Source organism: Aedes aegypti, chromosome 3 (genome assembly GCF_002204515.2).
Source record: "Aedes aegypti strain LVP_AGWG chromosome 3, AaegL5.0 Primary Assembly, whole genome shotgun sequence".
In the NCBI taxonomy this organism is placed as follows: Eukaryota; Metazoa; Arthropoda; class Insecta; order Diptera; family Culicidae; genus Aedes; species Aedes aegypti.
The window spans coordinates 389,305,056-389,318,532 of NC_035109.1; the positions used below are offsets into that span (position 1 = coordinate 389,305,056).

General features: G+C 34.1%; 1 protein-coding gene across 6 annotated transcripts in view; it reads left to right on the plus strand.

Moving 5' to 3' along the window:
- The window catches only part of LOC5568971, a 79,036-nt gene that overhangs the window by 24,990 nt on the left and 40,569 nt on the right, over window positions 1-13,477 (plus strand). For all 6 annotated transcript variants that reach the window (XM_021854016.1, XM_021854015.1, XM_001652581.2 and 3 more), the window contains exon 4: window positions 45-180. In XM_021854016.1, the coding sequence (XP_021709708.1) occupies window positions 45-180 (136 nt within the window). The remainder of the gene's footprint in view (window positions 1-44; window positions 181-13,477) is intronic.

Consider the following 13,477-nt stretch of genomic DNA (forward strand, 5'->3'; position numbering starts at 1 on the left):
AAAAACACCTTTTTCTCTCTTCCATCTCATTTCATACCACATAGTGTCCGTAGCACAGGTCACCACCGAGGACTGCGGCCAGGAGGAACTTGTCCAGTGTACCAAACCGCTACAGGTGCTCTCCGCTACCTCAGAGCTCTCGTTCGTCACGAAAAAGGAGGAACTGGATAAACTTTGCCCGTAAGTAATTTATCGTAAAGCTTGTTTCCGTCTCGTTTCCCAGGCCGCGAACGTTTTCATCCTCCATTGTTCCCGGGGAAATGGAAGAATCATTCATCCCAACCCAATGTTTTCCCGTTCTGCTAAAACCGAGAAAGCGTTGAAAATATATCTCATTACCATTTCATTGCGATTGTTTTCCGTCCGGAGTCTGGACATTTTTCTAAGTACCGTTTGTGTTGTTTGCAAATATCGTAATCCGGGGTAATTTTGATCACCCAGACAACCAAAACTCGCCTCACTGTGTACGTAATAATAAACATGTTATAAAACAAATCAATTCGCCTTGTTATTGTAAATTAGGTCACATAAGATTACAGATTAGTTCGCAAGAAAATGTTTGCAATCGCATTGTATGCCATATTTTATCATATCAAATATGCACGTTTATTGCCTTCACTTTTGTACGTATATGGCCTATTTGCGACATATTTTACGTGAAGCTTCGCATATATAAGCGTCGTATAATGCAAAAGATGATTTCGTTTTCTGGACATTTTTTCATATTTATTTTAAATTAAAAAAGTTGATTTTGGTTTTCTGGACTTTTTAAAATATTTATTGAAAATTTTATTTGCAAGTTGCAAGTTTTATATGGTCGGTGTTCTGCTAAACCGCACCAAGTGCCAAAAGCATTATATTGAGTTCATTAATCTGTGAGTAAATCGCAAATGACTCTTTTGAAAATTTCACCGTTTACAAATGACTAACAGGGTCCAAGAAGTAACTCAAGATAGAGTATTCAAAAAAAATCATCAATTATTTTCCATTTAATTAGATTTGATTTCACATCAAGAGGTACTCAGTTCACTCTGGCTGAACAAAAATTGAAAAAAATGGTTTTCAGTTCGGTATGGCTGAATGTGTTTCATGATTTCCAGGAACACAGGAATAAGAAAGAAATAAAATGGGTTCATATCATCGCCATGCATGTTGGAATGCTTGTCACAAATGTTTATGCACTGTGAACGGAAAAGATTTGTAATTTTCCATAGAACTGGCCACAATGTAGTGGTATGAATTGGTACAAGCCAATTCGTATTCTAATGTATTCTACCGACTTTCTCTTGATGGATTATCTATTTCAACAGAAGAGTTATTGAACCAAGTCCCTCACGCATTCAAAGATTAGAAAAAGACAATAATGATGTAGTTAAAGAATGTGCCGATCGAAGAAATCCATGAATTTGTTCTGCCAGAGCGCACTAAGTTACTCGCATTTAATACACTTTGGCTGAACAAGTTCACGATTATTAAATTTTATGTGAAGTGGATACCAAGAATGACATGCGTTTCATCATTCCCGTTGTACATGAAACGGCTTGTGCTTTATTGTTCAAAAATAGTCATAAAAGCTTAATATTTGATAATAGTTGATTGATTTTATATGACTCCATATCAGGGACAACGTAAAAAAATATTAATCGGGATTCGAACTCGTGTCCTTCGAGTGGTGATAAGGCGTGCTACCTCTCGGTCATTTAGAACTGTTGAATTGAGAGCAAATAACTCGAAACAAGCTGTGCGCGATCTGATCTAGGAGGTTTGATGATGTAAACAGGTAAAAACGTCATTTTCTGAACAGCTAAAGCGCACCAAGTGTTTCCAAATTATTCAGACAACATCAAATTTAAATGTCTTGATATTTCATCACGGCTCCTGCATGGACCCATCGACATATTATATATAAAGCGAAGGTAAGCGTCTTGCGAATGTTGATATCTTTTCTTCATACAAAAACACGATTTTGTGTGGCTGAACAAAATTTCAATGATATTAGATCAGCACCACCGAAACAATACTGTATTTTACAAAGCCGTTAACTTACATGACATACTAAAATCCTTTGGTGTTGTTACTGTATGTTGTCCGGAATGGCCACTAAGCAATATTTAAGGAAGTATTTAGAAAAAATGCCGTTTTGAATCGGAATACTAAATAACCTCCAATGACAAGCTAAGGTTTATGGTTCGCTCTGGTTGGATACAATTTCAGTTTTACATATCCTGCCAGAGAAAAATTTTGAATTTACTCAACGAGGGATGGTTCAAATTATTCGATATCTTAAATGTAGATAGGTTATGATAATCTGAATCCTCTTGTGTAAATAACTCATTTTTGAAAAAAATGGCGTTTGGTGCGGTTTAGCAGAACCCCGACCATATTTACTGCCATATTTAACAAGTACTGGCATCTATTGCTGGTGGCTGTACGCTGTATATTGTTCTCTGAAAGTTTTGTGCACGATTGAAAAAAAGGTTTCTGGCAATTTCTTGACTTAGCTCATTTGGAGTAACATTTATCACACATTTAAACAATATTTGGTAACGCCTAAATGTATGAAATGTACTACTAAAACTCAGCATTATTTATAGCATGGTTTCCCAACCTGTGGTCTGTTTTATCAGGGGTTCTTTGAAGTTATTGTGGAAAAGTGTCATTTTTAGCTATTGATGAATACATGTTTCTGACCTGTCTGGTTTTCCATAGAAGCATCATAACCAAGCTGCTTTTTTACATTGCAAACATTTTTAGAATAAAATTAGTTCAACTTTTATCTGAACATAGATAATAGAAGCACTGCAAAACCTAACATCGTTTAGAGAAATATCCATAAGAAATTCGTTGCATATTTTCGGCCCAATCGTGGAAGTTTTTGCTATCTTACGGGTAAAATCCTCGGAAACTTCATCGAGATGCCAGTAAACAATTTTGACTGATATCCATAATAGCGATCCTTGTTAAGTTTCTACAAATAATCTTGAAGGATGTCTGACAATGTTTTCAAAGAGTTCTTGGTAAAATTTCATAAATTGATCAGTGTTCAGAAAGACTGGACTAAATGATATTTTGTTGTTCTAAAGATACAGTATTAAACAATACATTTGCAACTTTTTCGATTTCCCATACAAAATGATTCAAGAGCTTAGTTGCTTATGAGCTGATTTGAATGGAATTTCCACAGTACATCAGGTATAACATGAATTTCAACATACATTGTTCGTTTTGTTGCCGAATAAATTGTCATGCAAATTTTCAACGTGGGGATCTAAAAACTCACACGTCACTTTATGGCCGGATATGGGATCATAAGTACTGTGCAAAAGGATAGGACAAGAAACGGTCAAGGAATGATTCCGCTACCGAAATTACTTGAGCTATACGCTGCTGAGAAGTAGAGCTGATTTCATAACGTCGGTAACGCCTCCCGTACAAATCAAATGGAGCTGTAACTTTTCGGTACGGAAAAATGTGCCGCTCAATTATTCCGCAAGCAAAAGTGACACTTCGCTCATACTGGGTCAGCTGTCAAAATTACTTTGATAAAAAAGATAAATTTTACTTGAGCGCTTTACGTTTCAGGTGCATACCTCGCATTATATGGCAATTTAGCAGAAGCACGCTCCTTGAATTAAATGCACAATCCAACAGTGTGCGTTATGTGTTGGTTTTGTTAGCTACGACGCCATGCAACATATGACAAACACGGTGTGAGAATATTTTGGTGTGACAAAAATTTTTAGGTGTAAGGCTATTGGAGGGCAAATATTTTTGAGTTACTTTTCCAATCACGAGTTTCAACATAAGAACAATTAGACTTAGAAGAAAATTTCGACTAAATATTCAAAATTATTTTATTGAAAATCTGAATATTATACACAATAACTGTCTTCAACAAAAAATGTTTATTTTGTCATAATCTACATCCTTGCTGAAGTTATCTGGAAGCTATTCTTTGTTTAATTATATCAATCATTTAAATTCTTAAAAAAAATACTTTGACTGTCAGGAAACAGTGCTAAAGTCTAGCATTGCACAGATTTTTAACAGCCATTACTATAAAACTAATCATTCGGTTCCAAATTTTCTTTCGCAGTACTAAAATTTGACTCATCAACTTATAAATAAAAACATTTTACATAGTCGTAGTTAGGAATACAGAGTCTCAAGGAGGTTTGAAAATATGTCATCATAAAAAAGAGCTTTACAATGATCCAGAGGTCATAGCTTATCCATCAGACAAAAATATTATAATTTTCTTTCACCGCTGTAAACATTCAAGACCAGCATTGCATGAAAAAATATCGAACAGAGTCGTAGCAAGGCAAATGAAGAATGAGGGTCTCCCATTTAGAATGTTTACCAAATCTATAAAAAATATTTCAGTGCAGCAATGCAATCAATTTCTGATTTTGTTTCACGATTCGACACTACTAAAATTATTTAGCATGGTCCATTGGATTGCTTGAAGTTATGCCTTGCAGAAAAAAAAATATAATTGCACATAGTCGTAGTGAGATATAAGGTTTTTAAGGCATATTTTTTTTCCTGAGAAACTACAAAAAAACGATTTCATAAGCTCGTTTCCCTGTAAATCTAAATTCAAATCGATGGCACGCAGTTTTAGGAATACATTTACTTTTAGAAGTATGGAGAACATGTTAATGTAGAAATAGACATTTTTGATTACACACAATATTTGTTTACCAAAGAAACTACGTAAAACCTTAATTCATGAACTTGTATGCTTGTGAATAAAAAATCAAATCGATAGTATGTTATAGCATTTAATTTTATAGAAAACAAGTTAATAGATTGGAGAAGTAATACTAATTTTTGATTACACTCTAAATTTATTTTACCTCAGAAACTACGTAAAATACTGATAAATAAACATTTATGTTTGTAAAGAAATATTTAAAAAAACAATGTCATCGTTTTGAATTTTTATTTTCAGGCAAACAGTCTCATGAAATATTGTTATTTGTTGTTTCCTAGACAATATACATGTTATGTGTTATCACAAATTTCTATTTTAATTCAATAATTTTCACTTGACTTTTACAGTCAATTCGATGTAAAAAAAATAACATATCATCAGCCTTAGATTTTGATTTTAAGAAAAAAGTGACTTTTCATAGTTTTTTTAATTGAAATAAATTTTGAGTGCAATTCATTTTTTATAATTTCTTCTAGTGAACTTATAACGAAAAAACAAATGTTATCGCTTGCATTATGATTTACTGGCAAACAGGTTCATGATGGAAGATTTTCCCTAGTTTCTTTTGTGAAATAAATTTTAAGTGCAATCCAAAATTTGAAGTGTTATAAGAAAATGCCTATTTCTTCTCCAACGTGTTAACTTAACTTCTATAAGCAAATTCATGCCGAAAAAAACTACTTGGATTTAAATTTACAGGCAAACAGACTCTTAAAATAGAATTTTAGCAGTTATTTAGGTGAAATAAATTTTGAGTGTAACCAGATGTTTCATTTCTTCTTATTCAAACAGCTTTACTTGGCTTCTACAATCAATTTTATGTTTGAAAATTATATGTGATTGCACTGAGCTCTGAGGTTCAAACAAATAGGTGAAAAGTGTGTTTTCCGTAGTTTTAGGTAAAATAAATTTTGAGTGTTTTAGAAAATGTATGTTTCTATTCAAATTTTACAACTTGACTTCTACAATCAATTTCGTGGAGAAAAAACTTAATGGCATCGTTTTGAATTTTGATTTACAGGCAAATGATACCAAGAAATAGGTCATACCCCTTTAAAATCTTATATCTTACTACGACTATGTGGTCGGGGTTCTGCTAAACCGCACCAAGTGCCATTTTTTCTTAAATTGAGTTTTTCACATCAAAGGACTTAAATAATCATAACCTCTCTACCATAAAAATATTGAGTGATTTGCACAATTCCTTGTAATCTTAGGTCATAAATTTTGTTTGGAATGACACGTAAAACTGTAATTTTGTTCAGCCAGAGTTAACCATAAACCAACGCACGTCATCAGAGGGAATTCATTTTTCAGATATAAAGCTATGTTTTTCCAATTTCCTTCTATATTCTTACAATTTATCCATTCCAAGCAACTCATAGAAACAGAGGCCAGTGAAATTGGGCAGCAATTGATTAATTAAAATTAAATATTGTTTCAGTGGCGTTGATCTATTTTCTTTGAAATTTTATCCAGCCACACCGCACTAAGTACAGTTTATCTGAAAATCACATTTAGACATGAAGTAAAGGCATTTACATACCGTAAATACTTGTATTTGCTTGTTATATAACATGTTTATCAATCCACACAGAAGCCGTAATGAAAAATCGAATTAATTTAATCTGTTACTGTGTGAACAACTCAGGTGGACTTGGTGCGCTTTAGTTGTTCAGAAAATGGCATTTTCGCCATCAAATCCCGTCAAACAAAGTGCACATTACTTGATTCAAGTTTATCACCATTCCTTCAAGAAGTGAAGATGACCTAGTGGTAGCACACTAGATTACCACTCAAAAGGCACGAGTTCGAATTCCGATGAAACTTTTTTTCTGATGATCTATCCGATGGTGGTGGAAATCGAACAACTTTTAGATTCTGTGGTAATTTTTATATTGCAGTAAAATATCTGCAGGTCAATGTACATTTGAAATGATGGTCATTCCTGGTGAACACTTCACGCATTGAACTGTGAACTTGATGAGCAAAGGTGCACCAAATGGGAGCAACTTGGTGCGCTTTGGCAGAGTGAATTCATGGTTTTCTTCGATCATTAGGATTTATGTATGAACACGTGAGAACCTTGATTCAATACATACGAATCCTTCCCATAAACACTTGTGACAGGGATTCCAACATGCACGGTGATGATAAGCATCATTTATCTCCAATTTTACTTTAGTTGTTGAAAACCATGAAACACATCCAACCATACCGAACCAAGAACCACATTTTTCAATTTTTGTTCAGCCAGAGTGAACTAAGTGCTTCATATTGTTTAATGAAATCCAATTACATCGTTAATTTTGGATGATTTACTAGTATGTTTAATCTCGGTGTACTTATTGAACACTGTTAATCGCATGTGAGCGATAAAAAAAATAAAATTATCGTCCGCGATAAACTAGTACAGGAAAAGACTTTAAAGTAAGATATCTCGGAATAAAGATTTTGGCACTTGGTGCGGTTTAGCAGAACCCCGACCATGTGTAATATTATTTTTCTCTGAAAAACATAACTTTAAGTATTCCAATGGTAAAAGAAAATCAAAACTCGGCTTGTTCATTATAAGGTTATGGTTTTTGAAAACTTTGGGCGTTTGTTAATGGAAGCTCCTTTCTCCTGTTTTCCTTGCTACGACCACGTTTAGTATTTTTCTTTGAAGATTCACTGGAAGTGTCGAATCGTTAAACAAAATCAAAAATTAATTGCAAAGCGGCACCGAAATATTTTTTTTATAGGTTTTGTCAACATTTCAAATGGGAGCCCCCTATTCTCCATTTGCCTTGCTACGACTCAGTTTGGTATTTTTACATGCAATGCTGATCTTGAATGTTTCCAACGGTGAAATAAAATTATAATATGTTTGTCTGATGGCTGAGATATGAGCTCCGAAACATTGTAACGCTGTTTTTATTTAGTTTGACCATCTTTGCTCAGCCCCTTACGGACCTACAACCATGTGTGTTATTTTTCTATAAGCGTTTGATCACATTTTTTTTGTAAGTGAAAAACTTTCAGCATTTGGATGAAAATTTATAATGTTATGATTTTTTGAATAGTCTGTGTGACGCTGTTTTGGGTCACCGTCGTCTACGGGGGTTTATCTCACAGTAGCGTGATAGCAATTAGGCCGTTTTTGCTTCTGAACTCGTAATCGTAAAAATTACTCAAAAATATTTGTTGAAATTCAAATGATGTCTGATGTGCTGTGAAAATGTCATTCAAATCAAATCGATATATTAATCACTTAGATCCAGGAATTGAATTCTGAGAAAATTGAGAATATCTCTCACTTACCACTCTCCGCAGCACATCATGAGAATTTGTTTATCATATTCTGACACAGTTATCATGCTTCGAAATCATATGAGAACGTATCCTGCAATGCCTGCTCAGTTATAATTCTCTAAAATTAATCATTTTGCATGGAAACCCGAAATAGCTGCAAATATTTTTCCCAATACTGGGCTCCATCAGTACTGATTTTTTCGATTCCGATACAAATGTAGATCTCTATCTAACTTTATCTTTAGCTTAACTTCATATTTTTACATTTTTAATTTTTAATGGGTAAGTTTTCCTTAAATCATTTGGTCCAGTCTGTCTGGACACCGACTAATTGGTTTCTAGGAAACCTATTATTTATTTCCTGCAAAAACTTAAAATAACTTATTATGGCTAATACGTAACAATGCATCACGAATATTTCTTGGCGAGATTTTTCCGGATTTCTTTTAAAAACTCTTTGGGAATACCTGAGAAATTCTACTAAATCTTTCGGAATGTTTGCTTCAACGAACTTTTTAGAATATCTTTGATGAATTGTTGATAAAATTTCCCGGGTACTTTCCTTGTATGAATTTTTAGATTTTGTCGATTATTTTTAGGGTTTTGTAGATTATTTGACTAGATTCTTCTAGAAAGTTTGTTGTCAGAGTCTTTGAAAAATATTCAAAGGATGATAGACCAATTTTACATTATCCGTAGTGCATAACCTATGTAATTTTTGAGCCTGACTGCTGTCTGCAACATTTTTTTTTTTCAGAGAAGCTATTCATTGAAAAAACAGTAAAAACGTTATGTCGTTTTCAGAAATCATCAAAGGCAGCAAAATTTGGATAGTTTCATCCACAGTCATACAAATTATTGTTTTGAAAACATGCAACATAACCTCCATTTTAAGGAGCTCATGAATATAACAACGAGAATCGCCAATCATGCAATAAAATTGTTTCAACAAAAAATGTTACTTCGAGCTTTTTATGAGGATTATTATTCCGATCAATGATATCCCATTTCACGGTACCTATAGAGAATTGCTGCTGTTCTATGGTCAAAAAGTTTAATTCCATTCCACACCGCCGCAGTATAGCTTTATCGAGCAAGCATGGAAAGAGGCATTCGGGGGAATGTAACAGCAGATGCCTTTTCCATCGGTCCATGTTTCCGATCTAATGTCTGGCAGCAGGAAGTGTACACTATTTAGAAGCATTTAGATACTTACGGCCATTTCCCCCGGTGGTGGTGCAGTTCCGGCTTCATCGTCAGTTTGGTAAATTTAGTGTGGCGCTTTACATTGGTTTATATCCTTCATAGTGAGCAATGGAAATAAATTTCAATCTAAACAAGCACAGATGGCTGACCCGAAGCCGCAGCTCTGGTCCTGGTGTCGACATTGTTCAGTAATTAGAATTGGAAAAACTTTTCTAATTTTGTGCTTAGGATTTGCGAGGTAATTGAGTGAAACCTTTTAATCTTACGAAGGTGCCTTATTGCGGGAATTAATTCAGTTTCAACCGAACTCGCGATACTATTGAGGGAAGGTATATTTCAGTGTTCAATTTTATTGTTTTTGCTATTGATGGAAATTCTAAAAAAGTTTGGCAAATGAATTAATAAAAGTCAAATATCGCATTTAACCTTCATATATGTGTGATAGACGGTTCTGTTTTCACGATACTCCCCTGACCGTTATTATCAGAAAAAAACCTCCATTAAATCGGTGCTCACCGGTCGTTTTCTATAGATAAGATGTATGTCTGGGCAAAGTTTTAAAAAAATCGTTTCGAAGCTACGCCATTTTGATTGTATAAGTTCACAAATTCAAAGGAAACCTGAGATATCTAAATGGGTTTTCATTAGCCGTGATTGTCAGAATAAATATAATATTTAAATTTGAATCAAATTTGGTTTATATAGTTTTGTTATAACTTCTGGGAGGAGTTTTGAATGAGAAGATAAAATAAAATTAAGTTTCGCCCTTTTGGAGATGTAACCATTAAAATACAAATTTCAAATATAATAATTAGGCATTGCACTTATACCGTTAAGGTTGTTCAAATATTTTCAATGACTCACCGCACTCTCATGTAACAAAAGTCTTTCACAACTAACTGATTTTCAAAGGCTAGAAGGCATTACAGAGCTGTGAAGTTAGCTCTGTAATGCCTTCTTCGTTACCAAATTAGTTTTTGTAGCACAATATTCTGGCTAGTTTGGTGAACCCATGTACTTACGATTCAGAATATTTTACATGCATGTCAGTACTACATATTGTACATCGAAGCGCAAGAAATACTTTCGGACTTGAGTTTTCGGTTATGGGTACGAGTGTATGCAATAAAATAAAATTAACGACGAGGAAAGCAGCGATATAAAATGGAAGAAAATAATGTAATGTTCATAACAACCGTTATTATTTTCGTTAGCTTAGCAAGGTTTGTGTAACTCGCAATTTTGTTTTCATTTGTGAATAGTTTGAGCAGCTGATAAATCTTAACTTCACAAGCACAGTTTGTGGCAGAAAAAAGTTTACGTAGAAATCTTCAGTTTGTGTAGGATTCAAACCATACTATGGTAGGTAGACCAGCAGGTAATCAATAAGGTTAAAGAGCAATTTCCGACTTTCTGGTAACGTAAACTGGAATTTTGTAGAATCCATAAAAAACTACGTTTTGACCATATTTAATTTATCGTTTTTAAAATACTGTGAAATCCAATACCCCGAATACCATAAACCTGAAGACCATCACCTCGAGTTAAAGCTCCCAAAATGGCATAACTTTGAATTCCATTATCATGAAGCAATGTCATATTCGGGACGACAGCATTCAGCCATTCAGCGTAATAGTGCGTTCAGCATAATGACATTCGGGTAATGACATTAGGGAAAATGAATCTCGGGGCTAAAGTGTAGAATCTTCTCCAGAATGTTTTCAATTTTTAAGTAAGACATGTGAAATTAAGCCTTGCAAATGTTACGATTCATTTGAACCATTGAAACCAAATAATAACGGATATTTATAACTTTTCTTTAGCGTATTTTAATTATTGAGGCTTTCTCTTCACGATTTGGCTTGAAAATGGGTTCATACAATTCTTTTACTATTGTGTTTATCCAGGACTCTTACGTGTTTGTGTAATCGAACAGACCAGAAAACCCAAAGGTAAAATTGTAGATGTGTGAAAAATCTAAATGTAGTAATGTATGCTGCAAACGATTAGAAAAGTGTTGACAGAGGTCTACAGTTGCATAGTTTGGCCAAAAGTGCATTACCGTTCCGGGACAGCCGAGGGGGTAGCTAGTTGAGCTATAACAATATTTTATGAATAATTGTAATAATAATACAAAAACGGTCCCGCAATGCGTAACAGTGCTTGAGTCTTAGGAAAATTAATTATTTGTGAAATTCTTTTTGGCAACATATAAGTACAACTTATCATTGAAAACATTTGAATATGCCTAATGGAACTAGAATGTTTAATTATTCTGTTTTTAAAGGTTACATCTCAAAAAGGTTGTAATTGCAAATATCGTCTATCTTCTCATTCAAAACTCCTCCCAGAGAATACAAATAATTAAACCAATCAACTTTGAATCAAATAATGATTGTATATTTTTCTGATAATCACGGCCAACGAAAAAACTGTTTAAATATCTCAGATTTGCTTTGAATTTGTGGACTTGCACAATCAAAAAGGCGTAACTTCAAAACGAGCCCCACGATTTTTTTAAAACTTTGCCCAGACATGCATCTTATCTATAGAAAACGACTGGTGAGCACTGATTTCATGGAGATTTTTTTCTTATAATAACGGTCAGGGGAGCACCGTGCGTTTTGCTAAAACCCTATGAGCTAGTATTGATATAAGCTGTCACTAACCAAAGGAACAATGTTTTACCTCAAAATTCTCTTACAGAATTCTGTTTTTGTTTTCTTTTAATTAAAATCGCTAGCAAAATTGTATTAACAGAGTAGGTGAAGATCGAATGCTTCACAGTTAAAAATAATGAAGTTTACACGTCATGTAAACTTCATTTATGCGATGTAAACATGACGTCATGTAAATTTAAGTCTGAAATCATGTAAAAATGAGTTATATGTCATGTAATCACACAGAATCCTGGTGGGTTACATGACATGTAATTGAAGTTTACATGACATATCATGTAAATATCCATGATTTTCCACGCTCCAATTATGTGCATTATATGTCTCAGAAATTTACACGTTTCGTTCGAACTGTGTTTGTCTGCATTTTTTTTTTTTTTTTTTTGATGCTTGTGTATGTTAAATCCACGTTCAAACGATTTTCTCATTTTTTATTAACCATGCTGTTATTTATGCCGTATGTAATAATGCCCATGTCCATGATCATTGTTAAAAAAAAAGATAAGATGAACTTTCCTACTCATAAAAGAACTTTGAACTTGAGATCCAAATCCCATTTCACTATCATCCACTGTTGCAATGGAACTGTAAAACTGTTTATGGATACAATTTCCGACAACATCATTGCTAAAGAAGCTTCCATTAAACAGTCATTACGTACAAAAAACAGAACGGAAACTTTACACCTACCTTGACACTGTCTTCATTGACGCACTGAACCAGGATGCGGACGTGTGCTACAGGAGGATAACGACGATTACGGGTCAACCTGATTCGAACTGCCATTTTCACCACTGTCTGTTCTTGTGGAGGATGCCATTAAATCGTTTACGTTCCATCTACACCTCCGGGTAATGCAGACCTTTTAATTCTTTACACCCGTAATCACATACAAGTCAACAAAACAAACAGATTATTTCTCTGTGTTTTTGTTACTTCACCTCACCGAATGAGGATGCTGTCGATGCCACTGTTATCACCGAGCACACAAGCTTTAAATTATCCACCCATTCAGTTGGGTGAGATGGACGTGGAAAAATCGCCATGAAGCTGCTTTCCAGCAACCGAAAAAAATGTTGTCTTCTACACGGTGTGTCTGAAACCATTATGAACGAAGATAAATGACGAACTATTCTGAGCCCATCATGTGAAATATATGGTAACCTAACAATAAACATTGACAAACAAATCATATAATTTCATTTTTCATTCATTCATTTAATTAAAACCTAAACAGATAACACTGGATCAACAGATTCACGCAGGTTCGTGGCCGCATCTCTTCATTCTCGGTTCAGCCCTACACAGATAAAAATATTTAAATTTCGATGTAGCGCAAACGGAAGAGTATAGTAAAAGTAAATCAAAATCATCTATAGTTATAGCATCACGTTTAATTTTCAGTAAAGATGCTTGAATGTTACATGATCGTGTAAATTTAAAGTGAATTCGATTGAAAAATAGGCTATTTGTCGTTGACATTTCAGTTTATATGGCGGCGTCCATTTACGTAACGCTAAATTTGGAAATTTTTGACCACCTCCCCCCCCCCTTCGTAACGCTTTTTGTATGAAAATTT